This window comes from Cynocephalus volans, chromosome 1, assembly GCF_027409185.1.
Source record: "Cynocephalus volans isolate mCynVol1 chromosome 1, mCynVol1.pri, whole genome shotgun sequence".
Classification (NCBI taxonomy): domain Eukaryota; kingdom Metazoa; phylum Chordata; class Mammalia; order Dermoptera; family Cynocephalidae; genus Cynocephalus; species Cynocephalus volans.
The window spans coordinates 183,848,748-183,871,967 of record NC_084460.1 but is presented as its reverse complement, the minus strand read 5'-3'; the positions used below and the strand labels follow the sequence as shown (position 1 = coordinate 183,871,967).

Below are 23,220 nucleotides of genomic sequence, written 5' to 3'. Positions count from 1 at the left end.
TGATACTAAGCACAGAAGGTAACAAGCCAACATGAGAGACAACAGAAAAAAACAAGCAATAAACGTAGACCCCCCTAAGGATATCAGACATTGGGACTGTCAGATACAGTCCACAGAACGGCTATAGATTCAAAAAGATGAGCAAGCAACATAAGACTATGATGAATGACTGGATATATCTGAAAAAGAACAAAGTGAAACTTTCAGAAATCAAAAGTAAAATTGTTAAAGCGTTTAAAAAATGGATGGAATAACAAGAAGATCAAGCACAGCTGAAGAAAAAACTGATAAACTAGAAGATATAACTAATGAAATTACCCAGCACTGTAAATTCTGGTAAAGAGAGACAAAAAGATGAAAACTATCAAAGATGAAGAGTAAGTGATCTGGAAACAATAATATATCCAGTTAAAGTTCCAGAAGGAGAGTATAGAGAAAGTCAAAGAGAGATAACATTTAAAGAATTCAGGACTCAGAATGTTCTAGACCTCATGAAAGACAAAATTCAGAATCAGGAAACACATAAATCCAAAATAGGATAAATAATAGTAATATCCATCTAGACTTAGAAGTGAAATGACATAACACCAAAGATAGAAAAATCCAATGCAGCTAAAGGAAAAAGAATATTTTCTTCCAAAAAGCATAAATAAAACTAGCAACAGACTTTGCATGAGCAGAAAAAAACATCTTCACCACACTGACAGAAAAGAGACTACCAACCTAGAACTGTACAACTATCAAAATGATATCTCAAGAAGAAGGGTAAAATAAAAATAGTATCAGAAAAATACTGAACCGACCACCAACCAAGAGACCTAAACTAAAAGAATTTCTACATACACCAATTAAAAGACACCGATTATGTGATGGGATTAAAAGAAAAACCCAATAACATGCCCTTTATAAGAGACAGCCAAAATGTAAGGACATTAAAAAAAAAAGTGAATAAAATAAGGAAAGGGATATTCCAGGTAAGTTACCACCAAAAGAAAGACAGAATCAGACAAAACAGACTCTAAGACAAAAAAGGAAAATTAGGATTGGAGAGGGTCATAACATAGTAAAAGTTCACTCTACTAGGATGATAGTGTTAAGCTTGCATGAATCTAACAAAAGAGTCTCAAAATACATAAAACCAAAAATTGTTAGAATTACACAAAGTCTATTAGAAGATAACAGTAGAAGATTGCAATATACCTCTCTCAATTAATGACAGGCCAAACAAACAAAAATTGATAAAGACTGTCTGAACAACACAATTAAGCTTTATCTAACAGATAATAACAATTAGAGAATACATAATCTTCACCAGTACATAATGAACAGTTATAATAATTCACTATGTATAAGGCCATATAGCAAGGGCAAAAAAATGTTTTTAAAAAGATGAAATACAGACCACATTCTCTGACAACACAAGAAATCAATAACAAAAAGAAAAAAATTAATGTAGATACATTTGAAAATTTAAAAACATATTTCTAAATAACTCAAAAGTCAAAGAAGAAAACAAAAGGAAACTTTAATGCTTAGATTTGAAAGTTAATGAAAAAACAATAAATTAAACTGTTAGATAAAGACAAAATGAACTTTGAGGAAGTTTATAGCCTTACAGGCTTAAACTAGAAAATAAGAATAGCTGAAAATTAATGTTAAGCATACATTTTAAGTTAGACAAATAAAAGAATAAACTCAAAGAAAGTAGAAGAACATAAATAATAAATAAAAGAGGGAAAAAAATCAATGAAATAAAAAACAAAGATATAATAGAGGGACTAATTAAGCCAAAAGTTAAGCCTTTGCCAAGATTAATAAAATAGACAAACTTCTGGCAAGACTGATCAAGAAAAAAGAGAAGTCAGGCATAAGTAATACTCAAAATGAGATAGCTACATATAAAGCAGAAATTAAAGAGGGGCTTAAAATACCATGAACTTGAAGCCAAAAAAATTAAAAATGTTTGATAAAAGGACAAATTTCTAAAACTTACCAAAACTGACTAAAAGAAACAGAAAACCTGAACAGTCCTATTACTATTCTGCTAATTATTACTAAACTTCCATAAAGAAAACATTAGGTCCAAATGATCTTACAAATAAATTCCAAACTTTTGAGAATCAAATCGCTCCAATCCAAACTCCCAGGAAACAGAAAAAGAGAAACTACTCTCTAACTCATTGTATGAGGTCAGTGTAACCTTAATACCAAAATCAAATTAGACAATCATCAAAGAAAAACAGATTAACAAACTCAGCCCAGTAGTTCGTAAGAAGACAATCCATTAAAACCAATTTGGGTTTATCTCAGGAAGAAATATGAGAGAACGAAAAATTTAAAATCTAAAAATTGGAATTCATTACATTTAACAGATTAAAGGAGAAAAACCACAAGATAGTCTCAACAGATACTGAAAAGCATGTGACAAAATTGCAAACAAAAATTTCCCTACCTTATTCAAAGGTTTCCACAAAAACTTATAGCAAACATTGTTCTTAATGGAGAAACATTCTCTTTAAAATCAGAAATGAAACCTGTATGCCCACTATGATCACTTGTAATGAACAACCATAATCACTGCCATTGAACATAGATCTAAAAGTATGCCAGCACATTAAGACAAGAAAAATAAAAGGGAAAATAATTGGAAAGAACCAAAACTGTCACTATTTGCGAATAACACAACTATCCAGAGAGAAAAATCCAAAGAAATTACAGAAAATATATTAGAAATAATAAGTTTATTACCCCCATACTAGTCAGCCGCCAAAAAACAACAACAAAAAAAGAGTTTATTAAGTGGATCACTAAAGATCAATATAAAAAAATTCATTAAATTTCTATTTACTAACAATAAATAGAAAATAGAATCTTTAAAAACACCACCATTTATAATAGGAACAAAAATGATTAAAAACATCAAAATCAACATTTAAAAAGTTGAAGAACTCTATGGAGAAAATTATAAAACTATATTAAAAGACATTAAAAATTTAAATAAATGGAAATTCATACCGTATTCTCAGTCAGGAAGGCTCAAAAACTTAAAAGGTTCAACTCTCCCCAAAATGGAGTCAATCAATTCCAACTAATTTCCAAAGAGTTTTTCATGTCAGGTAACAAGCTGATTCCTAAGAACAAAGGTCTAAGAACAGCTGAGACTCGAGTTTTCCCCAGATACCAAGACTTCTGGTAAAACCACAGCAATGATCATTAAGACAGTGTGGTATCAACAAAGACAGACAAGGAGACAAATGGTACAGAGGGGCAATCCAGAAACAGACCCACGCATAAAGAAACCAGACATGTGAAAGAGATGGTACAGATCACTAGTGAGTGAATAAACAGCCAAGTTAATACATGGTATAGAGATAACTGAAGCCACATAGGGGAAAAGAATGAATGTGGATTACTACCTCACCCCATACACAGAATCAATTCCAGATGGATTATGAATTTTTAAAAAAATATAAATAAATAAAATTAAAAAGATGTAGACTTGAAATATAGGACAACAGCACAAAAGGAAGGAGAAATAAATATTCTAAGATGAAAAAAATATATAAATAAAAATAAATAAATGTGAAAGTCATCGTTCAAAAACTTCTAAGAAGAAACACAGGAGAATGTCTTTATAAGCCCAGGTCAAGAAAGGTTTCCAATTAGATTACATTAAAATTAAGAACTTCCGTTCACCAAAATACACCATAAAGATTAAAAAGGACAGGCCACAAAGTGGAAGAAGATATTTACAATGCATACAATCAATAAACGATCAGTGTTACCAGCTTATCAGTTTTAAAATACAACCCAACAGAAAAATGGGTATATGACCAGATATTTCAAAAAAGGAAAATACAGATGGTTCATAAACATATGAAAAAATGCTCAATCTCATTAGTAATCAAAAAAATACAAATTAAAACTACAATGACGCATCATTTCATACCCATGCCATTGGCAAATAATAAGTCTGACAAAAACAAGTGTTGGAAAGGTTGTAGAGCTGCAGAGCAACTGTAACTCTTACTCACTGCTGGTCAAAGTACTAGCTGGTAAAACTACTTCAGAAAACAATTTGGCATCATTTTGCAAAGCTGAACATTCATACCTCTTGACCCAGCAATTCCACTTGTAGCGAATAGTTTACCACAGTAGCATTCCAACCTGTTTTTGTTCACAAACCACCGAAAACGTTTTTAAAAATTACATACCCTTCACATATTACGATGACATCTAAAAAATTTCAGCATAAATCTAAATAATTGTAAAGAATGAATTTCTAGAATATCATGTTGACATTTTAAAGTAAAACTGATACATCATTCTTTGAAATGTATGATTATTATTAGCATACAGTTGATCAAAAAATAACTATATACACTGATAATTAAACATTAAAAGTGAAATTTTTACCGGAAATGCATCTCTTGATGAAATGGATAGGGGAAGTACTTAGATTAATAGAGGCTTTTCCTAACACTATACACTGTATTTTAAATTATCCCTTTGTTTTCCATGGGGAGTTTTTCTACTTGGGGCAATGTCCTAGTAAGATTCCACATGGGCATAGGGGGTTGCCTTATTTATGTAAAAGACTATTGTGAAAGGGACTGTGGAAAAGTAGAACTAGCAGGACTCCATCACAGGCCTCAGGCATAGCAATTTTAGGAAAGAGTACATATGGAATTTAATGATCTACAAACTGATTAACATCACTTGTACCCACATCTTTAGAAAATCTTCATTACTTCTCTGAGGGTCATGTGCCCCAGTGCGAAAATTAGAGAAATTCTTGCAACTGTGTACCAAAAGATATGTACAAGAATCTTCATAATAGCAAAACCTAGAAATAACCAAAATGTCCATCAATGGGAGAATGCATACACTGTGTTATATTCACCCATGGAATATCACACAGCAGGGAAAATTAATGACTTACACACAATACTAGTGACTCTTAGAAACATAACACTGAGTGAAACAAGCAAGTCCCAGAAGATTATACACCCTATATATATATATATATATACGTATATATATATACATATATATTTATATACATATATATATTTTTTTTGAATCTCAAAAACAACAGAAACCATACAATACACTGTTGTGGGACATATACATATCTGATAAAAATATTTTTAAAAAGCAAGGAATAACACATACAATTCAGGACAGTAGTCACCTCTGGAAGTGAGCACATTCAATATTGGTCATTTTGATTCTTGGACTGAGTGGATTCATCGGTGTTCATTTTATTGTTTTGCTTCATAGCTTTCATACGTGTTACATATATTTCAAATGTAGCAAATATTACATTAAAATGAAGAGGAAAAGATTTTTTTAAGAAATATTTATCATATAAAATACATACCTTTAATTACCACCTCACCTGGCACTAGAGAAGTACATATAACATATCATGGAAATTCTATCTTTACATCAACCATAGAAACTGACATACATTAGGTACATAATAAATGTTCATTGCAATTAATCTTATGAGGACCAAATGAGATAAAGACTGAGCCAATCAGCTGTGAGAAATGAACCCATACACTTACACAAGGCTAGGGCAGAGGCCAAGGTTGGTGCGAGCAATATTAGCAGCAAGCCAATGTCAGAAGAAAGCTGGTCAATAAAGAGAAGGCAAAATGTAAAATCTGACAACATAAAGTGTAAGAAAGAATGTGAGAAAAACGGATGTTCTCACTCAATACCAGAGTGAAAATTGGTACAACCACTTAGAGAGCTTCTGTGATATCTGGTTAAATTGAAGATGTACATATCCTACCATTCAGCAAATCTACTAATAGGTGTATTTCCTAGAGAAACTTCCAAATGTATGCACAACCAGACAGGGACAAAGATATTTATTGCAGGACTGTTTTAAGAGTCAAAAACTGAAAACAACTTTAAAGTCCATCAATAAGGAAATGTATAAATAAATTATGTATATTCGTACAATACAATTCTATACCAGCAATTAAAATGAATAAACCAAAGATAACACAATTATTCAACTTATTCATATATAAATTTTAAAATGTGATGCTGAGCAAAAATAGCAAGTTACAAAAAGACACAAATAGTTTAATACCATTAAAGTTTAAAAACAGTACTATATATTGTTTACGGATTCACCAGGATCAAAGTAGAAAACACGCAAAGGAATGGTATACACGAATCTGAACACAGTGGCTATCTCTAGGAAAGGAGGGGAAGGAACAAAGCACCTTCAATATCTGCAATTTTATTTCTTTAAAAAAAAAAAGGATCTGAAGTAAATTTGGCAAAAGAATTACATCTGTAAAATCTGAATAATGGTTAGATCCCCCCTGTATTTTATATTTGAAATATTCCAAAAACGAAAAAGAAAAGTAGGCAAGAGTAAGAAAATTAAGCAGAACAGAGAAATAGACACCAAAACGCAGTCCTTGAGAACATAGCACGAACCCTTGAGCAAAGGGAGTAATAGTTGGGTCCTTAATGGGTTTTAAGTTTCTCTCCCTATGTAACCTTCTAATAAATCCCATTTTCCTTAGGATAAAATGCAAATTTCCTGCAATAAAATAATGTCCTAACTACATCTGTAATTATAAAGAAACTGCTCCCAACAAAGAGGAGTAAAACCTGGAAATTTCTACCTTGTTTCCCTCGACAAGACTTTGGGCAGAAACAAGAGACTCACGTGAATGCCACGAAACTCTCTCTGAACCATTAAGTATTATCAAGAACGCCCAGGGACGTCTAGAATGTATTTGCCCACTTAGCATGTTCATATACATATACACACAGGTGCTTTAAGCAATTAAGTCAAGGAGCCGCCTCATATATGTATTTTAGAAGGTGTTTGCAATTGAAGCGCTTTTGGCGTCTCGGACGCCTCTGGAAAAGGCACGCCACACTGGTACCAGCCGAAATTCACCTACGCCTCGGCTCGTTTTTGGTCCTTGAGCCCTCTGTACTGTCCCCAGAACAGGCCACCTCGAAAGGCCACAGTGGAATCGTCAACACTGCGGAGCACCTGGACAAACCAGCTGCTGTTCTCCCCCTTCCCGTCCGCGTTTCGGGGAGCAAGGATGCTCAGAAGAGGAGCAGAGGAGAGGAGCGCTGGGATTATTTTCTCCTCCCCTGGTGCATTACGGGCGTGGGCGGGGCGGACCTGAACTGGGCTGCCAGTTCTCACGAAAACAGGCGGCGACAATGCAGGGAACACTCGCGAACGAAAACTCGTATACATGAGATCACGCACTCGACAGGACTCATGCGCAGCACACTCGGCGACTCACGAGAACGCACCCTCGCGCGGCGATGCTCCAGGTGGGAGTCGCGACAGCAGAAAGCGCGGCAACGCGCGCTGGAGGACGCGCACCCCACGGAGAAAGGCAGTGACACAAAGGGGGGGTTGCCCACGGAGGCCGAGTGCGCCCACGCCGCCGCCGGGAAGAACATGCGCCAACACAAAAAGGGGCAGGAGGGAACACACGGGCGCGTGCCCGCGCGCTCTGGCCGCGGGGGCTGTCCCCTAGTGGGGATACCACCCACGCACGGGCCGAGACGTAGGTGCGCAGGCAGCAAGGGGAGCGAGCACACAAAAGAGCTACTCCCACCTTCACAGAAGCACCCCAGGGCCCAGACTCGCGAAGGGGGCAACAGACAAAGGGGACACACCCACTGGGGCAGACAAAGGCGGCCACACCCCCTCAGCGCGCGGGGACCCCAACCCACCGCAGACACACAGCGGCACCACAGCAACGGACGCGGGGCGACGCGCACACATCCACACTCACCACACACCCACGGAGGGGGTGTGGAGGGGCCCGCGCCCCGGGCATCTCGGCTGCAATGGGACAAGGTGACACATCGGGAGCCCTGCCGCGCGCCGGGTGTGCACTCACCGGGGCCCGCAGCCCGCGAGCCTCGGACGCGGGCCACCGCCGCCACCGCCTCCGGCCCTCCACGTCAGCCAGACGGCGGGAGGGAGCAGGCGGCGGTGCAGGCGGCAGACGCGTCACGTGGGCAGGCAAAGCACATGCGCAGTCGCGCCACGCTGCCTCCGCCTCCGTGGCCGCGAGCCGAGCGATCCCACCGGCCCCCGCGCTCTTGTGCGCCCTCCCGGCGAGAGTCGTCGTGCGCCTGCGCCCGGACGGGCGGCTGTCGTCGTTCCTTATCCTTTCCCTCAATTTTCCTCCTTTTTCCCGCTGCGGCTCCCTGGTCGGCGCTTGCGCAGAGAACTCAGCTCTGAGGTGGTTGAGTTACGGGGAGGGGCCTGGGTGGGCGCACGAAGGCCAGGGTTGAGCCCCACTCCCCTGCCCGGCCGCGAGGGAGAAACAGTGTGCCCGCGGGAGAGCAGGGTACGGATTTAAGTGCCGCGCGGACCTCACTCCCACCCCTGCCTTTCCCGCAGGAAGGAACTCGCTTTGTACCCCCTTCCCACGCCGTGCTGCCGCCCGCAGCCCCTGGGCCGAAGGCGTGCGCGTGCACGCGAGGCGGGTGCGCCGTGAGCGCGCGTGTGTTTGGGGTGCGCGCGCAGGATGGCAGTTCTGCTCTGCAGAGGTCGTTCCCATAGCGAAGTGATGAGTTTATGACAGACAATAGTGAAGGGGAGTACATCATTGATGGATGATTGTGTTCCTTTTCCACAGATTGTCCAAAGCCGCAGGGAAAATGGTGGAAAATTCACCGTCGCCATTGCCAGAAAGAGCGATTTATGGCTTTGTTCTTTTCTTAAGTTCTCAATTTGGCTTCAGTAAGTACTTTCCTGATGGATGGCCAGGGCCTTTTTCTGGTGTTCAATGACAAGGATATAACACATTTGTTCCTAGAATATGCACACATGAGCTGTTGATTCTTTCTACGTATGTGTTTTTTTTAAGAAAACCTGAAGGGAAGTCATGTTTGTTCAGGGTGTTCTGTATGCCAGCACTAGCATAAGAGATTTAATCTCAGCAAATATCTGCACAGCACCAGACATAATGGCAAAGTGAATAAAGCCTGGTCTCTGCCCTTAAGGAGGTCATTGTCTTGTAAATCTACCATTAACGCTCAGTGTGGTGAGGGCCATGGGAACGCAGTGGAGAGACATTGAAATCATACTGGAAAGTCAGAGTTAGCTGTTCCAGGGTGCTTTCTTCCTGTTACTTACACTGACTAGAGAAGAATAAGCAGGAGGAAGGAAGCAGTGGATAGGCCTGGAATAAAGGCATGAGGGGGGTTGGAAGTGAGGAGTTCGCTATGGCTCCAGTGGAGTGGCATGCATAAGCTGGGGGGTAAAGAGAATCCGGTTGGAAGATGTGCCCTTGCATCTTGGATCTCATTTAATCCCCATGAGAAAGTCGGGTGCCCCAATCCTACTTTCTGGAACTTTGTGGAAACTAGGAATAGGGGGTGAGGGGGTAGTATTTTTGTACCCTAACTGCAAAATATCTACTTCCGCCATTAGTACAGCTTGCAGATGTACAGCCAAGCTGGTGCCTAGCAGAGTCTGTGGAGTGAAGAAGGTAAAACTATGTTCAAATTCTGACTCATCCACAGATTACCTGTGTGACCTGGGACCATTTATTTAAGCTTTCAGGTTCCTCATCTGTAAAAGAGTGCTGATAATGATGGTTATTGAATGCTTGTTATACATAAAACAATCCTATGAGGTAGGTACTGTTATTGTCGTTTTAAAGATGAGAATACTGGAATTTAAGTAACTTGTCCAAGGTCACAACGCTAGTAAATGACAGAGCTAGAATTGAACCCAGACACACTGGCTGACTTCACTCTGCTGCCTCTTATGACTGTTGTGAGGATTAACTGGGGTAATTTCTGTAACATACTTAAAACAATGCATAGTAACAATAAGTACTTAATGTTAACTGCTGTTGTTACTGTTATTATGTTTGCAAATCGCTGTTCAAAGAGTATTTCAAGGATTAGAAACTATATGAATAAATTAAAGTAATGACTTTAAGACTTAAATCCCATCGTATCCGCAACCAAAAGTTAATTCAAGTATTTATTGACTGCTTACCATGTGCCAGGCAGGAGCAAAATAGCCAAAAATCTCCTGCTTTCATAGAGTTTTCATTCTAGAGGGGGGATATAGACAATGTACAAATTAAATAAGTAAAACATATACAGTGTCAGATGGTAACATGTACTATGGGGAGAAATTAAGCAAGGGAAAGGATGATAAGGAGTGGAATGAGGTCCTTCTAATGTGCTCCTGTGTCATCTTTTATTACTTATTCATTAGCACTTATGATAGTGTAGTGAAAATATCACTTTACTCATGTCTCTGTTTACCACTAGATTTTAAGCTTGGGGGGCAGTAGCCGTCTCTTTCAGGTTCACCATTGCATCTCACCCTCCTAACAAACAGAATTCTGTAGTACATATTTATCGAGAAAAAATTAATCCATCATCGATGTAGGTAGTTTGAAATTTGTCTCTTCCACTTACCTTGGGCAGATGATGTAACCTTTCTAAGATTCTGTTTCCTCACCGGTAAAAATTTCATACATACCTCAAAGGATTGTGTTGAGGATTAAATGAAATATTGCATGTAGATTGCTTAGAACTATGCTTAACCCACAGTGAGTGCTCAGAATTTAGCAATTATTATTACATAGGGACAACAGTAAAAGGTGCCACAAAGACTTGGGATTGAGAAATAAGTTGTACTCTGGAAGATAAAGCAGAAGCTCAACTTGTAGTGGAGCAGAACTAGGGTAGATAAATTCCCTCTTAGGCAACTAAATGAAGTATTGAACACCTACTATAATAAAGTATTATAAAGTATCTATAATGAAGTATTGAACATCTAGTATACATAAAGCAGATTGCTAGATGCTGTAAGGATTACAACAATTGCTAAGACATGATTTGTGCCCTTGAATTGTTTAAAATATAGTATGAGTTAAGACTTTAAAAAATTACTAAAAATGAGTTAATTGTGGTAAGTTTTATAAAAATACTACTAATAAGGAGCTAGAAGAACTGAAAGGAGGGAAAACTCATTTCTGAGGGAATCAGGTATGCTTCAGAGGAGCTTTTTTGTCTTATATGAACCTTATTAGGTTGGATGCATGCCTTACTGACTTTTCTCTGTCCTTTTTTCCTTTTCTATAGTACTTTATCTCGTGTGGGCTTTTGTTCCTGAATCTTGGCTAAACTCCTTAGGCTTAACCTATTGGCCTCAAAAGTAAGTTTAGTATATTTCTTACATAAGATTATAAGTTTATGCTGTTTTGAAGGATCATATTCTTCCTCAAGATTACCCAAAATCTAAATATTTATTCTTTTAAAATCTGTGAATAGCCACATAGAAATTCAAAGCCTTTTAAGGATCATTACTGATATACCTCTAATTAAAGGTGGTTTGTTAAACACGTTTCTCTCCACTTCCTCCCAAAATCTTGCTAAATGACCTCATAGGAAACAAAAAAGTCTTTAAGATATAAACCCGCAAAAACAAAGAATAGGATAGCAGATAAGAGGTATCGATAAAACTTGGGGGCATGGATTGAAATAGGTGAGAGGTAACTGACTTAGTTTCTGCTTTTTCCACATTGCTGAAGTAGAGGAGTGCCCTAGAATTCCAGAATGACTCAGACATCGGAGGCACCAGGTATCTCTTTAACATGGTAATTCTGTGTTGGACTGAAAACATGTTTAAAGAGTGTTATACCCTCAAATCTCCCTCCCTCAGTCCTCTTGGGAGACCAACATTGCCCTCTCCTGCAGGAAACAGGAAACCTCTGCAAAGGTTGAGTGAGAGTCTTGAGCCCAGGGGCTACTAAGTCTAACTAACTGAGTGGAAAGGAGGCAGCTTACTAAAAACGGGAATAAGTGAAAGTCTACATGGCTGAATGATAAAGTCCAACCCCTCCACTCCACATTCCCTCACTAGGCTCCCAGGCTTTTACCACCCTACTCCTTCCAGAAAAAGATAGGAGGTTCCTTCCTGAGGAAGCTGACCAGCCCAAGAGAAAGGATTATAATTTTGACATTTGGAAGACTCAGTGAAGTGGCCAGGTCTGTTATAGTAAGTTTCACCAGTTCACCATTTCTGCCCACATACACACAGTGCTTCCAATCAGCTTATTAGAACTTTGTTTAAATATGAATGGACTACCAATAACCTACCAGACATTGAAAGAAAGCCTCTAACATAAAATACAAAAGCAAAAGAAAAAAGAGAACTTGGAGAAAATGGAGATAATGCAGAGAACATAAGAAAATTTTAAAATAACATAAAATACTCAAAGAGATGAGAAAAAATTATAACCATGAAACAAGAACAAAATGCTATACAAAGGGAACATTCAGGGAATTACCATATTTGGAAATTATAAACAGGCAAAATTAGGATTTTAATGGAAAGGTTAGAAGATAAACCAAAGGTAATCTCTAGAAAGTAGAGTAGAAGACAGAGAAATAGAAAATAGAGGAAAGTATAACAGGGCCAAAAATCTAACTATTAGATTTTCCCAGAAAGAGAAAATAATGGGGAAGAAATTATTAAAGAAACAATGCACCCATAAAACATGGCAAGATAGAGCACTCAATGTGCTTAACTGTATTGAGAGGCATGTTAGCGTTCTATCAGAGAATTTGAGGCTCGAGTATTGACAGATACTTGGGAAACCAAGCAAATAGACAAAAAGATGTAATAATTCCAGAAAAAAACAAGTTGCACAAGAAAACAGATCATAATAATATGCTAAGGTTCTCTGTTGCAGACATTGTTTATATAGCCACAATAATTTTTTTTAAATGTTGATATAACCAGAAATTGTGATGTAAGGTAATAGAAGAGAATAGGAGGAGATAAATTCCACATGTCCATATTAGAAAGTCTAGAGAAAATATCTGATAATGAAAAAAAATCAAGAAATAATAATATGAGCATGTTATATAGAAATGAGAAGGTAAGTACCAGAAGAAACAGCTTAGGTGTTGAACGTGTTCCTTTTTGGGGAGTGAGACTCCAGGGTAGGGACAGGTGGGAGGAGGATTGTGGCTTTTCATTATAAGACTTGTAGAATTATGTGGCTGTCTATTATGTACATATATTACTTTAATAAAAATTAAATTTAAAAAGTATGTTTTGTAACTGACTCTTGAGAATTTCAACTTATTAAAGTGTCTATTATGTACTTTAATATTATTTTCTGCAGATACTGGGCAGTTGCATTACCTGTGTATCTCCTTATTGCTATAGTAATTGGTTATGTACTCTTATTCGGAATTAACATGATGAGTACCTCTCCACTCAACTCCATTCATACAATCACAGGTAAATTTATATAAAAGGAAAGTGCTGGGGGAATGAGGAGTGGGGTATTAGCACTTTTGTCTAGAAAAGCAACCAAAAATAGGCTGGAGGACACACACTGGGACAGTAAAAAGAACCTAGGAGAAATAAATACAAAATTATACAAAAGGAAATTTTTATATGAAGAAAATAAGTTCTGGTAAGTATGCACTAGTTATATTCACAGAGGAAATAAATTCTGATGAATTACAGCACTAGTTAATAGGTGTATTTTCCCATAAAAACCACAAGTATATATAATATGTTCCTTAGCAGCTTTGACTAAGAGAAACTTCTTTTATCCGAAACAGGCACTGCTGATCAAGGGGTGGTAAATAGGTCCATGCAGACCTGTTCAGGAGGAAGGACTTGGGAGTGTATCCTCCTCAGAGTCACTGTGTATACCTTATCCCAATTAAGTGGATAGAAGGGCTACAGCATGTTTTTATGGTTTTATGGTTTTATTTTTTAAATTTCTTTCAAGTCTAAAGATTAAAATAAATTAGATTCATAAGTTTGCTTAGATTCTAGGAAGCGAAGTATTTTATAAGTTCTCTGGTATGATTTTTCAGCTTTTCAAAACCTTTGTTCATGAGCCTATACAATGTATTTTGAAAATCAATTATAGTACTTTTAAATTTTCTTACTGATAACCTACTGCATTCCCTGCATTCTTGACTGGAATGATAGCAAATAGACAATTTGAGCAAAGAGGGGTAGTTGTTAAGTTTGTATGAACATATGCACTAAATGATTTAATAGTTTTTCAGTGTTGATTTAAATACATTTTCAGGGCCTGGATATAATTCTCTCCCTGTGGGAAGTGTGCAAATGGACTTTAATCATCATTGTACAGTTGAGTGAAATATTAATTTCTTTCCAAGTTAGAGATGAGAAAAGTACTTTGCTGCTTACATTTTTATTTTAATTAGGATATTTCTTCTATAGAAAGGATTTAAGTAATCATTCAATCACATGGTAATTGTGATTATCCAAACATAAGTAGTAAAATATGTGGTGGGTCTCCATCAGCCACAGAAACTGTAGAAAAATTGCTTGGGTAAACAGAGCTTTTTGTTCTTTTCTTACAGATAACTATGCTAAAAATCAACAGCAAAAGAAACGCCAAGAGGAGGCCATCCCAGCATTAAGAGATATTCCTATTAGTGAAGTAAACCAAATGTTCTTTCTTGCAACCAAAGAACTTTGTACCAATAACTGAATTGCATGTAGACATATTAATACTAAGCATTTATTTATTATAAGTTTTTGACATCATAATTCTGACCATAATTTTTGACTGTCTCTCTTATTGAGACATTAAAAATATGTAAATAGATTTTCTCTTATATTAAGTTCAATTAATATTGTCAGTGTTTTCAAATATTAGTTATTAATGGACAGAATAAATAAAATATTGCATTACCATATAATAGACTTTTTAAAAAAAAAAAAAAAAAACATGTGTCAGTATAATCCAGAAGTTCCTCCAGAGAGGCATTTATATTGTAATTTGCAAAGGGCAATTGTGTCCTTCCTCTTGTTTGTCCTGAGGGGCCCAGAATTTAAACTTTTAGATTTGGGGAAGGGGTGCGTTTAAAATTTGTGCCATCAAATTCAAGTCTAAGACACAAAGATTTAGTGAGTACTTACTGTTTTTCTAGGCACTGGGGGTGTAGTAGTGTTGATAAGATTCTCCCTTAAGGAGCTTGTGTTTTAGAGGCAGGTTGAGAGAGAAAAGCAAATAGATAAAATATTATTTATGATGAGTATTATGCAGAGAATTATAATTAATTAAGATAGTATATGTTCTAGAAGGTAAAGGGATGACTACTTATTGGTTGGTCAAGGATGGCCTCTCAGAAAGGGGCAGTTGAAGTTGAGATTTGAATAGCAGAAATGGAACCAATTAGGGCTGACCACGTGGCGCACTCGGGAGAGTGCAGCGCTGGGAGCGCAGCAGCGCTCCTGCCGCGCAGGTTCGGATCCTACATAGGGATGGCCGGGGCACTCACTGGCTGAGCGCGGTGCGGACGACACCAAACCAAGGGTTGCGATCCCCTTACCAGTCACAAAAAGGACAAAAAAAAAAAAAAGAAAAAGAAATGGAACCAATTATATAAAGATTGGTGGGGCAGGGTGAACTTCTGAGTATGAATCAGGGATTGCAAAAACTGTAAGGTCAGAAGGAGCTTGATGTGTTTTGAGAACAGAGAGAAGACCAGCTGTGGGCCTCGAGTGTACTGAGCATGGGGAGTGTGGTCTGAGGCGTGCCTGAATAGACCAACCTGAATAATGAAGGGCTTTCTAGGCCACTGTAGGAAGTGTGGATTTAAGTGTAAGTGTGATGACTTGGAGGCACTTTATGTACCAAGCTATTGGGATCCTTTAGAGAAAGGAGTGACATGGCCTGATTTATGTTTTCAAAAAGTCACTAACAGGTGGATGGAGAATGGATTTGGAGTGGGAGTTGGGAATGGGGCAAGAGTACGGGAGAAAGGAGAACATTAGTGAAGGCAGTAAATGATTGCTGCTTAGACCAGAATGGTAGTGGAGTCTGGGAGGAGTGGATAATCTTGCAGCATTTGTTGGAGACACAGCTAAGTGGCTGGGTATGTGGATCTGATTGTGCAGGATATTCAGGACTGACAAATTGTGATCAAGGGCCATTCCTAGGTTTTTTTGGATTAAGGAACTGGGAAGATAGTCATGCCTTTCATTGAATTGGACAGTATTTGGAGAAATGTAGTTGAGGGGGTAAGAGGATTTGGTATATGAATTAGTTTGAATGCAACTCCTGTATTAATATCTGGATGGGTCTCATGCAAGATTAAGAAGCTTGAATAGGGGCTGGCCCATTAACTCAGTTGGTTAGAGCATGGTGCTGATAACACCAAGGTCCAGGGTTTGATCCTTGTACCAGCCAGCTGCAAAACAAACAAACAAAAAGCAGCAGCAGCTTAGACAGAAATAAGGTGTATTTTTCTTTAAACCATATATAACTTAGCAAGAGTATGCTCACAGTTAGCCAGTGGAACCAAATCTAAATTTATTTAGTATTCAAGGCCCTCTAACTTTTCATACCCTAAATCTGGTCTGGCTGGTCTTTTACTTTGGGGTACATACATGTGCATAATTTACACACAGGAATAGAGTCACATGCTTTATGCAAATTTAAAACACCTTCTGCAAAAAAAGAAAAAAGAAGAAAACTAATAATTTTAAATAGTTGGGAAAACTAGGATTTCCATTTCATTAACCGTGTCCTTGTCCAGTAAGCATGAGATGGGTGATACGAATCTGCTGTTCCTGTTACCTAGTTTGTCCCAGTTCCTGTATTATTTTATGGTGAGAGCATGTCACCACACTTAAGGAGCAGTTTAAGGGAACAAGCCAACTCCATCAAGTACAGAATGGTAAGTAAATAAATTGTGCTCTGTGTATACAATGAAATTCTACACAGCCATGCAAACAAGAATGAATTACTGCTATGCCTAACAACAGGAATGAATATCATAGACATGATGTTGGGCAAAAAAGAAACAGACATAAAAGAATACATAATGTATAATTCCACTTATATGAAGGTCAAAACCAGGAAAAATCAATCCATGATAGTAAATGTTAGAACAGTGGTTACCTTTGGAGGAGGGTATTAACTAGGAGGAAGCATGAAGGAGCATGATGGTGAGTTGGAAGTACCCTACATCTTGATCTGGGTGGTGATTACTTGGGTGTAATACATGTTTTAAAAAAAATTACAGACATATCATTAAGATTTGTGCTCCCTCCGAAAAATAAAAGGAAAAAAAGGAAAGGAATAAAAAGGAAAAAAAATGGTGGCTCCCTCCGAACTTTGATTCATTGGTCTGGAGTGGGGCTCAGGCAGAGGTAATTTTTTAGTGTCTCCCAGACACTTCTAATATGCAGCAAGGGTTGAGAACGACTACCTTACCTGGTTGGACTTCACTGAGCATATGGTCAGGCAGGGCAGTGGCTGTCCACTTTGGAAGAGAAAGCCAGCAATTATCAGAGCAGTCTTCTTTCCACCTTTGTGAGACTCATACTCATATCAGCATATTCTCTTGTCTTCCCCTAGGACCAGTGATGGGCCTAAGAAGGTTCTGAAATGGGTCAGAATTGAACCTTAATTAGCTGTAGTACTGCCCTGCACTTTAAACCTCAAATTAACTTTTCATTTTGTTTTCCAGACACGTTGTCCTTAAGACTCATAAAAGATTATGCCAGTGTTTTTCAAACTATAGGCTGCAATTCTTTTGTGAACCATGATAAGTTTTATGCAGTGATTCTCCAACATTTTTTTTTTAATCTCTGGACCCGTTTATACTTATAAAGAATGAGAGCCCCAAAGAATTTTGTGTATGTGGGTTATATTTAGAAATTAAAATAGAAAATTTTTAAATATTTGTTTATAAATAATAAACGCTTTACATTTTTTAAATTAATTTTACTGATCACATTCTTATCACATAATAATAAACAAATTTTGTTACATAAACATTTAACCCAAATCATTGCTGTAACAGTTAGCTGAATCAAAAAAGACAGTGAAATTTAACATAAATATATATTTTATGAAAAATAACTATATTTTCCAAAACAAATTTAGTGAGACTATTAGAATTGTTTTACATTTCTGCAAATCTCTTTAATGTCTGGCTGAATGGAAGACAGCTGAGTTTCATATCTGCTTCTTCATTCAATCTGTTATATTATCACACATCACAAAGCCTCTGGAAAACTCCACTGCATACTCCTGAGAGAATGAGAATGAAAAAGACAAATAATATCTTAGTATTATTATGAAAATTGTTTTGACTTCATAGACCCCCTGAGATAGGGTGTCTGGACCCCAGACTTTGAGAACCGCTAGTTAGTGGATGTCAATTAGCTATTGTATGTGTGTGTGTGAGGTGAACTAGAGTAGAATAGAATATATCAGAATGCATTGCATGTGGTAAGGGTAAATACTTTGATTGAACTCCTCTTGTGACTACTTTATACCATTTCTGTTTGACCTCTTACTCCAGCTACTGATGCCCCGAACAGTTCCATGAAAGCTTTGACCAGATTCATGCAGGTGCCATTTGTAGTGCACTCTGGAAGGAGGGGGGTTAACACCCATAGAACCACCCCAGAGCCCAGCATGGGACAGATGTCAGTGAATAAACACGTCCCCCTTGTATCCCCCAAAGACAGTTCTGAGCTCCATTCCATGAGCTTCTCAGAAGGTCTGTGGAATTGAGCTGCGGTTGCCATGGCAGTGGTGAACTCAGTCACACATGCCTATGTTGGCTTGTCTGTCTTCTCTGTTTTGCTTCCTCTGCTACTCACTCCTGCTCCCTACTGTCACTTTCCCAGTAAACTGCCTACTCAACAAGCCTTGGTCACAGGCTCTGCTTTTGGGGGATTGCAGCTGGGACGTGTTCATCTTGTAAAAATTGTGCTTCAGTTATAGGGCCATGATATATAATGGATTTCCCTGCTTTGTGTCATAATTTAAGATAAAAGTTTGAAAGACATTGTATTTTGCAATGAGCCCAAATAATGGCATAGAATATTCCAAATAGAAAATATCAGCAATACAAAAATGTTCCAAGTGTTAATAAAACACCCTACAATGACTAAATTTCAAGGGAGAATTAAAAGTCCAAATATGAAGTCATCTAAATGAAAAGCCAACAGAATTTAAAGCCAAAATTCTGCCCTCCCTAATTTCTTGACCTGCCCTATTTTAGTCAAAAGGATCTCAGTCAGAAGCCTGGGTTTTTTCAAGAAGGTGCTGCCTAGGCTGTCATTAGAATGGATATCATTCTTTAAGCAAAGTGACCCAACCCAAAATTTGTGTCTGCCACTTTTTCAAAAGACTCAGTAGGACACACAATATCATATTAACAGCCCCCATGCTCATAGAACTTAGAAAACCCATATAAATCAACTCCTATAGCAATTATCCCAGAACCCAGTACATTGTACAGTACAGACCCGCCAGCCAATAAACCATAGTACAGACAATGGGATGTGGGGAAAGGAAGGCAGAGAAAGGAAGAGGAAAGAGAAATTCTTCTTGATTGTCTGGCTAGGATAGAGGTCAGGCTGTGGCAGTTGTCATGGCTCTCACTTAGTCCAACTCAATTGGGTTAACTGTGACACTATTTACTACTTTGGAGTGGGAGGAAACTTATCTCACCTTTTCTAGTCAGGATACTCTGTCATGCTATGATAACAAATAACCCTAAAATTTCAATGGCATAACATGACAGAAGTTTATTTTTCAAAAAACAGTATGGTGAGATAGCCACCAAATGTGAATGGAGCCATGTGGACAAGGTCAGCAGATGTCTCAACAGTTGCTTGTGTGGACCCATGACCAAGGACCAGATGTTCTCCCTGCCTCCAGGCCGGAGACACAATGGAAACTTCAACTAGGGACCAACAGAGTCACAGAATCAGAAACTGCCGTTACAGAAAACAGTTTTAATTCTTGAACAGTGCATTTGTGGATCGAGATTTATACCTGTTTCACATGACAGAGAGGAAATTATTATCCAATAATTCAATACCTGCCTCAGGCTATCTCTGCAAATCCAGTTCATCCAAGCTCTGATTGTATAGGGGGTTACAGTCACAGGGGACTGCATGGCTAAGGCTGGAAGAGTCAGCCAAAGCCTCACAATGACTCAAATGTCACACTCCAGTCACCATAGCCAGCCGAATAGCTCACTTGTGTTATAAAGCTTGTTTACGAGGCCCAGCCTATTAGAAGCAGCTGTGAGTCAGCTACCTGCTGTAGCTTCCCAAGAGGCCCATCTCTCCCTGTGACACTTTGGTTCCTAATGCCACCTCTTGTGACTGTTCTCAGTTAATGTGCCGTTAGTTGGCGTGTTCTGGAGGAAGCTCAATCACACTCCTCACCACTATTCTGTGAAGAACTTGAGTACTTGACAGGAATTAAAATACAGTGTCCACCTTATTACTGATGGAGCCAGATTTTCAAACATAGCCTAAACCTGAAGCCAAAATTGGGCTTTCTTCCCTAAATCTGGAGCTGGGGCAGCTGTGAGGAGGGCTGGGCCTGTAGACCTAGAGATGTGGCCTGACCAGCCACATGCACAGGATCCTACAAGGGCCGGGTGGATGGCAGACAACTCCTGTGCAGTAACACTTGGCCCCATGTCACCCATCAGATATGTCACACCTCTTTCCAGGGGCATAAAGAGTATGAGGTGGAGAGAATGGCAGAAGCTGCTTGCCCACTACTTCCCCAAGTGGGCAGAAGTGTTTCAGTCACTGAGGCAGAAACATGAGAAGGACGACAGCTTCCCTACACTGGCCTCTTAGGTGGTTTCCTGTTTCCCTTATTTTAAACAATCAGTATGACAAAGATCTTTGTGGATAAGCTTTGTAAAATTTTGTCCTTGAGCAAGGCTCCTTACATTGGAATTACCACAGGGTCAAATGGCTTGAACATTTTTAAGACACAATATATGACACCAGACGGATCTCCAAAAGGGTTCCATCAATTTACACTCTCCTTGTGACTCATCAACATTGGGGATTACCCTCATACTAGGTATGCATTGTTCCTGAATTTCGGAGTAGATAAAATGTCACAGTGTTCCATTTTTCCAAATCTAACTGAATATATTTTTATATCCCACTGCCCATTGTTAACAAGAACTTCAGAATCATTTATTGTGGGGTTCCTTCATCCTTCCTTGTGTTTATGCTAATTTCCATTCAAGAAAATGGGAGAGAGTACAGGTTTTTAATCCATGGTGTTTGCTGTCACTGCCATTGTGTCCCTTCCAAGCCCGTGTGGACCATCATTCCACCTCCTCCCTTCTGTCCCTCACTGCCACAGCTCACGAGGCTTAGAGCTCAGCATCCACAGGCACCCAGCTCACCACATTTATTTAAGCCCCCCACCCTGGGTGCTGTACATCTATTCTGTTGGACCTTCATCCCTCTGTCCCAGTCTCAGGATCCCCAGGCAACACTGCTGAGGTTTGGCACCCACCCTGTGGCAGAGGCTTCTGGCATCTCAGTGTTCCTTCTCCCCATCTTCCATTGAACTAGTTCCCTGTTTTTAACTAGGTACATGGTGGCCCAGAACAGAGCCCTACTCCCTTGCAGCAGGGCAATGCGACCTCCATTTCCTCTGGGCATGCACGGATGGAGGGGTAAGAAATGCATGGAGCTTCTGTAGTGTTTTTAAAAGATGGAGCATTCCCTTCATCAGCCCTCTTCATTCCCACTGCCTGGCACATGGATTTAAGGAAGAATTCCAGATGTCCCCTTGAACTGGAATGTCCCAAGGAATAGAAGCCACACAGCAGCAGAGAAAAAGAAAGAGCCCGAATCCTTACATTGTTACCAGCCCTGGCTGGCCTGCTTCTGGACACGGACATGACAGAGAAATTTGCTTCTATCTTGTTTCAGCCACTGTTATTTTGAAATGTTCAATCACAGCCAAGTAATACAGCCTAAGTAATACAGTTCCCTTCAGTGTTCCAGGCACAAAGACTTCTAATTGCCAGAAGGGGCTTATATGTCTATTCTCAACCTTTGAAGTGGCCAAGAACCACCTGGGGAACTGTTCAAATGCAAGTTCTCAGCTCTAGTAAGTCCAGAAGGCCCTTGTATTAGTCTGTTTCTGTTGCTTATAACAAAAATACTTGAAACTTGGTGATTTATAAAGAAAACGAAATTTACTGCTTATGGTTTCTGAGGCTGGAAGTCCAAAATACATCTGGAGGTGTGACAGTGACCCGGGGGTCTCACATTGCAAGATGGTGGAAGCAGAGAGAGAAGAGAGAGAAAAAGACAGACTCTCCTCTCTTTTAAAGCCCTCAGAACCATGCCCCTGACCACCACTATTAGTCCATTCACTATTGCATGGTCCTACAATCTAATCACCTCTTCAAGACACCACCTTTCAATTACCATAATAGGATTTCCCACCCTCTTAACAAGTGGTGACCAAGTTTCTAATACATAAACCTTGGGGGACACGATTCAAGCTTCAGTGAGTTTTGGGGGGACATAATCCAGTACAGCCCTGTAATCTACATTTTTAACAAGCATCTATGGAGAGATTTATAGGGATAGACTGTGGATCATGTGTTGAAGACCTACTGGTCTTCAAAACCAAAAGCCTGGTAGAGATAGTCTTTAAGCTACAAATTCTCCTCTATCTGCACAAAAAGTTCTGTTTACTGTCCTCCCACCACCCCGCCTCCCCCAAAACATGTACATGCACATGTACACATGCACACATGAACATGTATACACACGCAATGTTGCTCCCCACCCCCTCCCCCAAAGAGGAGACCTCGACCCCGTGGCCTGTCCTTCCTGGGGTGGAAAGGGATTTAGGGCCCAACTGGATAATCCAGAATAATTTCCCCATGTCAAGATCCTTAATTTAATCACCATATTTCTTCTTTGGCAAATCAATAGCAGCAAGAAATGAGCAAGATGCCAGAAAGTGGCTCAATAATCACCACTTGTTCCACTTTTGCTAATAAAGGGATGGTGTGTAGTTTTAATTTGCAAATTTGTATACTAATAAGGTTTAATATTTTTATTCAAATAATGAATAAATATGCATTTAAATGGCCAACTTCTGAGGATTTAAGTAAAAAGAGCATGCACTTTGGCATCATTCAGACCTGAGTCTCAAGTCCTGACTCTGCTCCTTCCTGCAAGTGTGACCTTGGGCAGGTTACTTTACCTCTCTGAGCCTCAGTTTCTTCATCTGTAAAACAACACCCCCTTTATAGGCTATAGGGAAATATGAAGTATATAAGATGCTTAAAATCATGCCTGACCCACAGTCGGCCCTTCAGTAATGGGAATCATTATTGAACCCCATGCTT

General features: G+C 39.0%; 2 protein-coding genes across 4 annotated transcripts in view; one reads left to right on the top strand and one right to left on the bottom strand.

The window, feature by feature from the left end:
* TTC3 (tetratricopeptide repeat domain 3) overlaps positions 1-8,020 on the bottom strand; it is a 115,960-nt gene extending 107,940 nt beyond the window's left edge. For both annotated transcript variants that reach the window (XM_063089077.1, XM_063089085.1), the window contains exon 1: positions 7,803-8,020. The gene's annotated coding sequence lies outside the window, so the exon portion shown is untranslated. The remainder of the gene's footprint in view (positions 1-7,802) is intronic.
* A 77-nt stretch (positions 8,021-8,097) lies between these two features.
* PIGP (phosphatidylinositol glycan anchor biosynthesis class P) lies at positions 8,098-14,704 on the top strand. 2 transcript variants are annotated; one of them, XM_063089139.1, is made up of 5 exons: positions 8,098-8,258; positions 8,658-8,761; positions 11,131-11,203; positions 13,182-13,300; positions 14,410-14,702. In XM_063089139.1, exons 2-5 carry the CDS (start codon positions 8,680-8,682, stop codon positions 14,538-14,540), a joined length of 405 nt encoding a protein of 134 aa, XP_062945209.1. In that variant the 5' UTR covers positions 8,098-8,258; positions 8,658-8,679; the 3' UTR covers positions 14,541-14,702. The 2 variants fall into 2 exon arrangements, with proteins under 2 accessions (XP_062945209.1, XP_062945198.1); XM_063089128.1 differs by lacking the exon at positions 8,098-8,258 and adding an exon at positions 8,269-8,366 and having other exon boundaries at positions 14,410-14,704.
* The last annotated feature ends 8,516 nt before the right edge of the window (positions 14,705-23,220 follow it).

Coding starts and splice junctions, on each gene's coding strand:
- PIGP (XM_063089128.1), top strand. CDS start 8,680: ATGGTGGAAAATTCACCGTCGCCATTGCCAGAAAGAGCGATTTATGGC. Junction 8,762..11,130: donor AAGTTCTCAATTTGGCTTCA/GTAAGTACTTTC, acceptor CCTTTTCTATAG/TACTTTATCTCGTGTGGGCT. Junction 13,301..14,409: donor CTCCATTCATACAATCACAG/GTAAATTTATAT, acceptor CTTTTCTTACAG/ATAACTATGCTAAAAATCAA.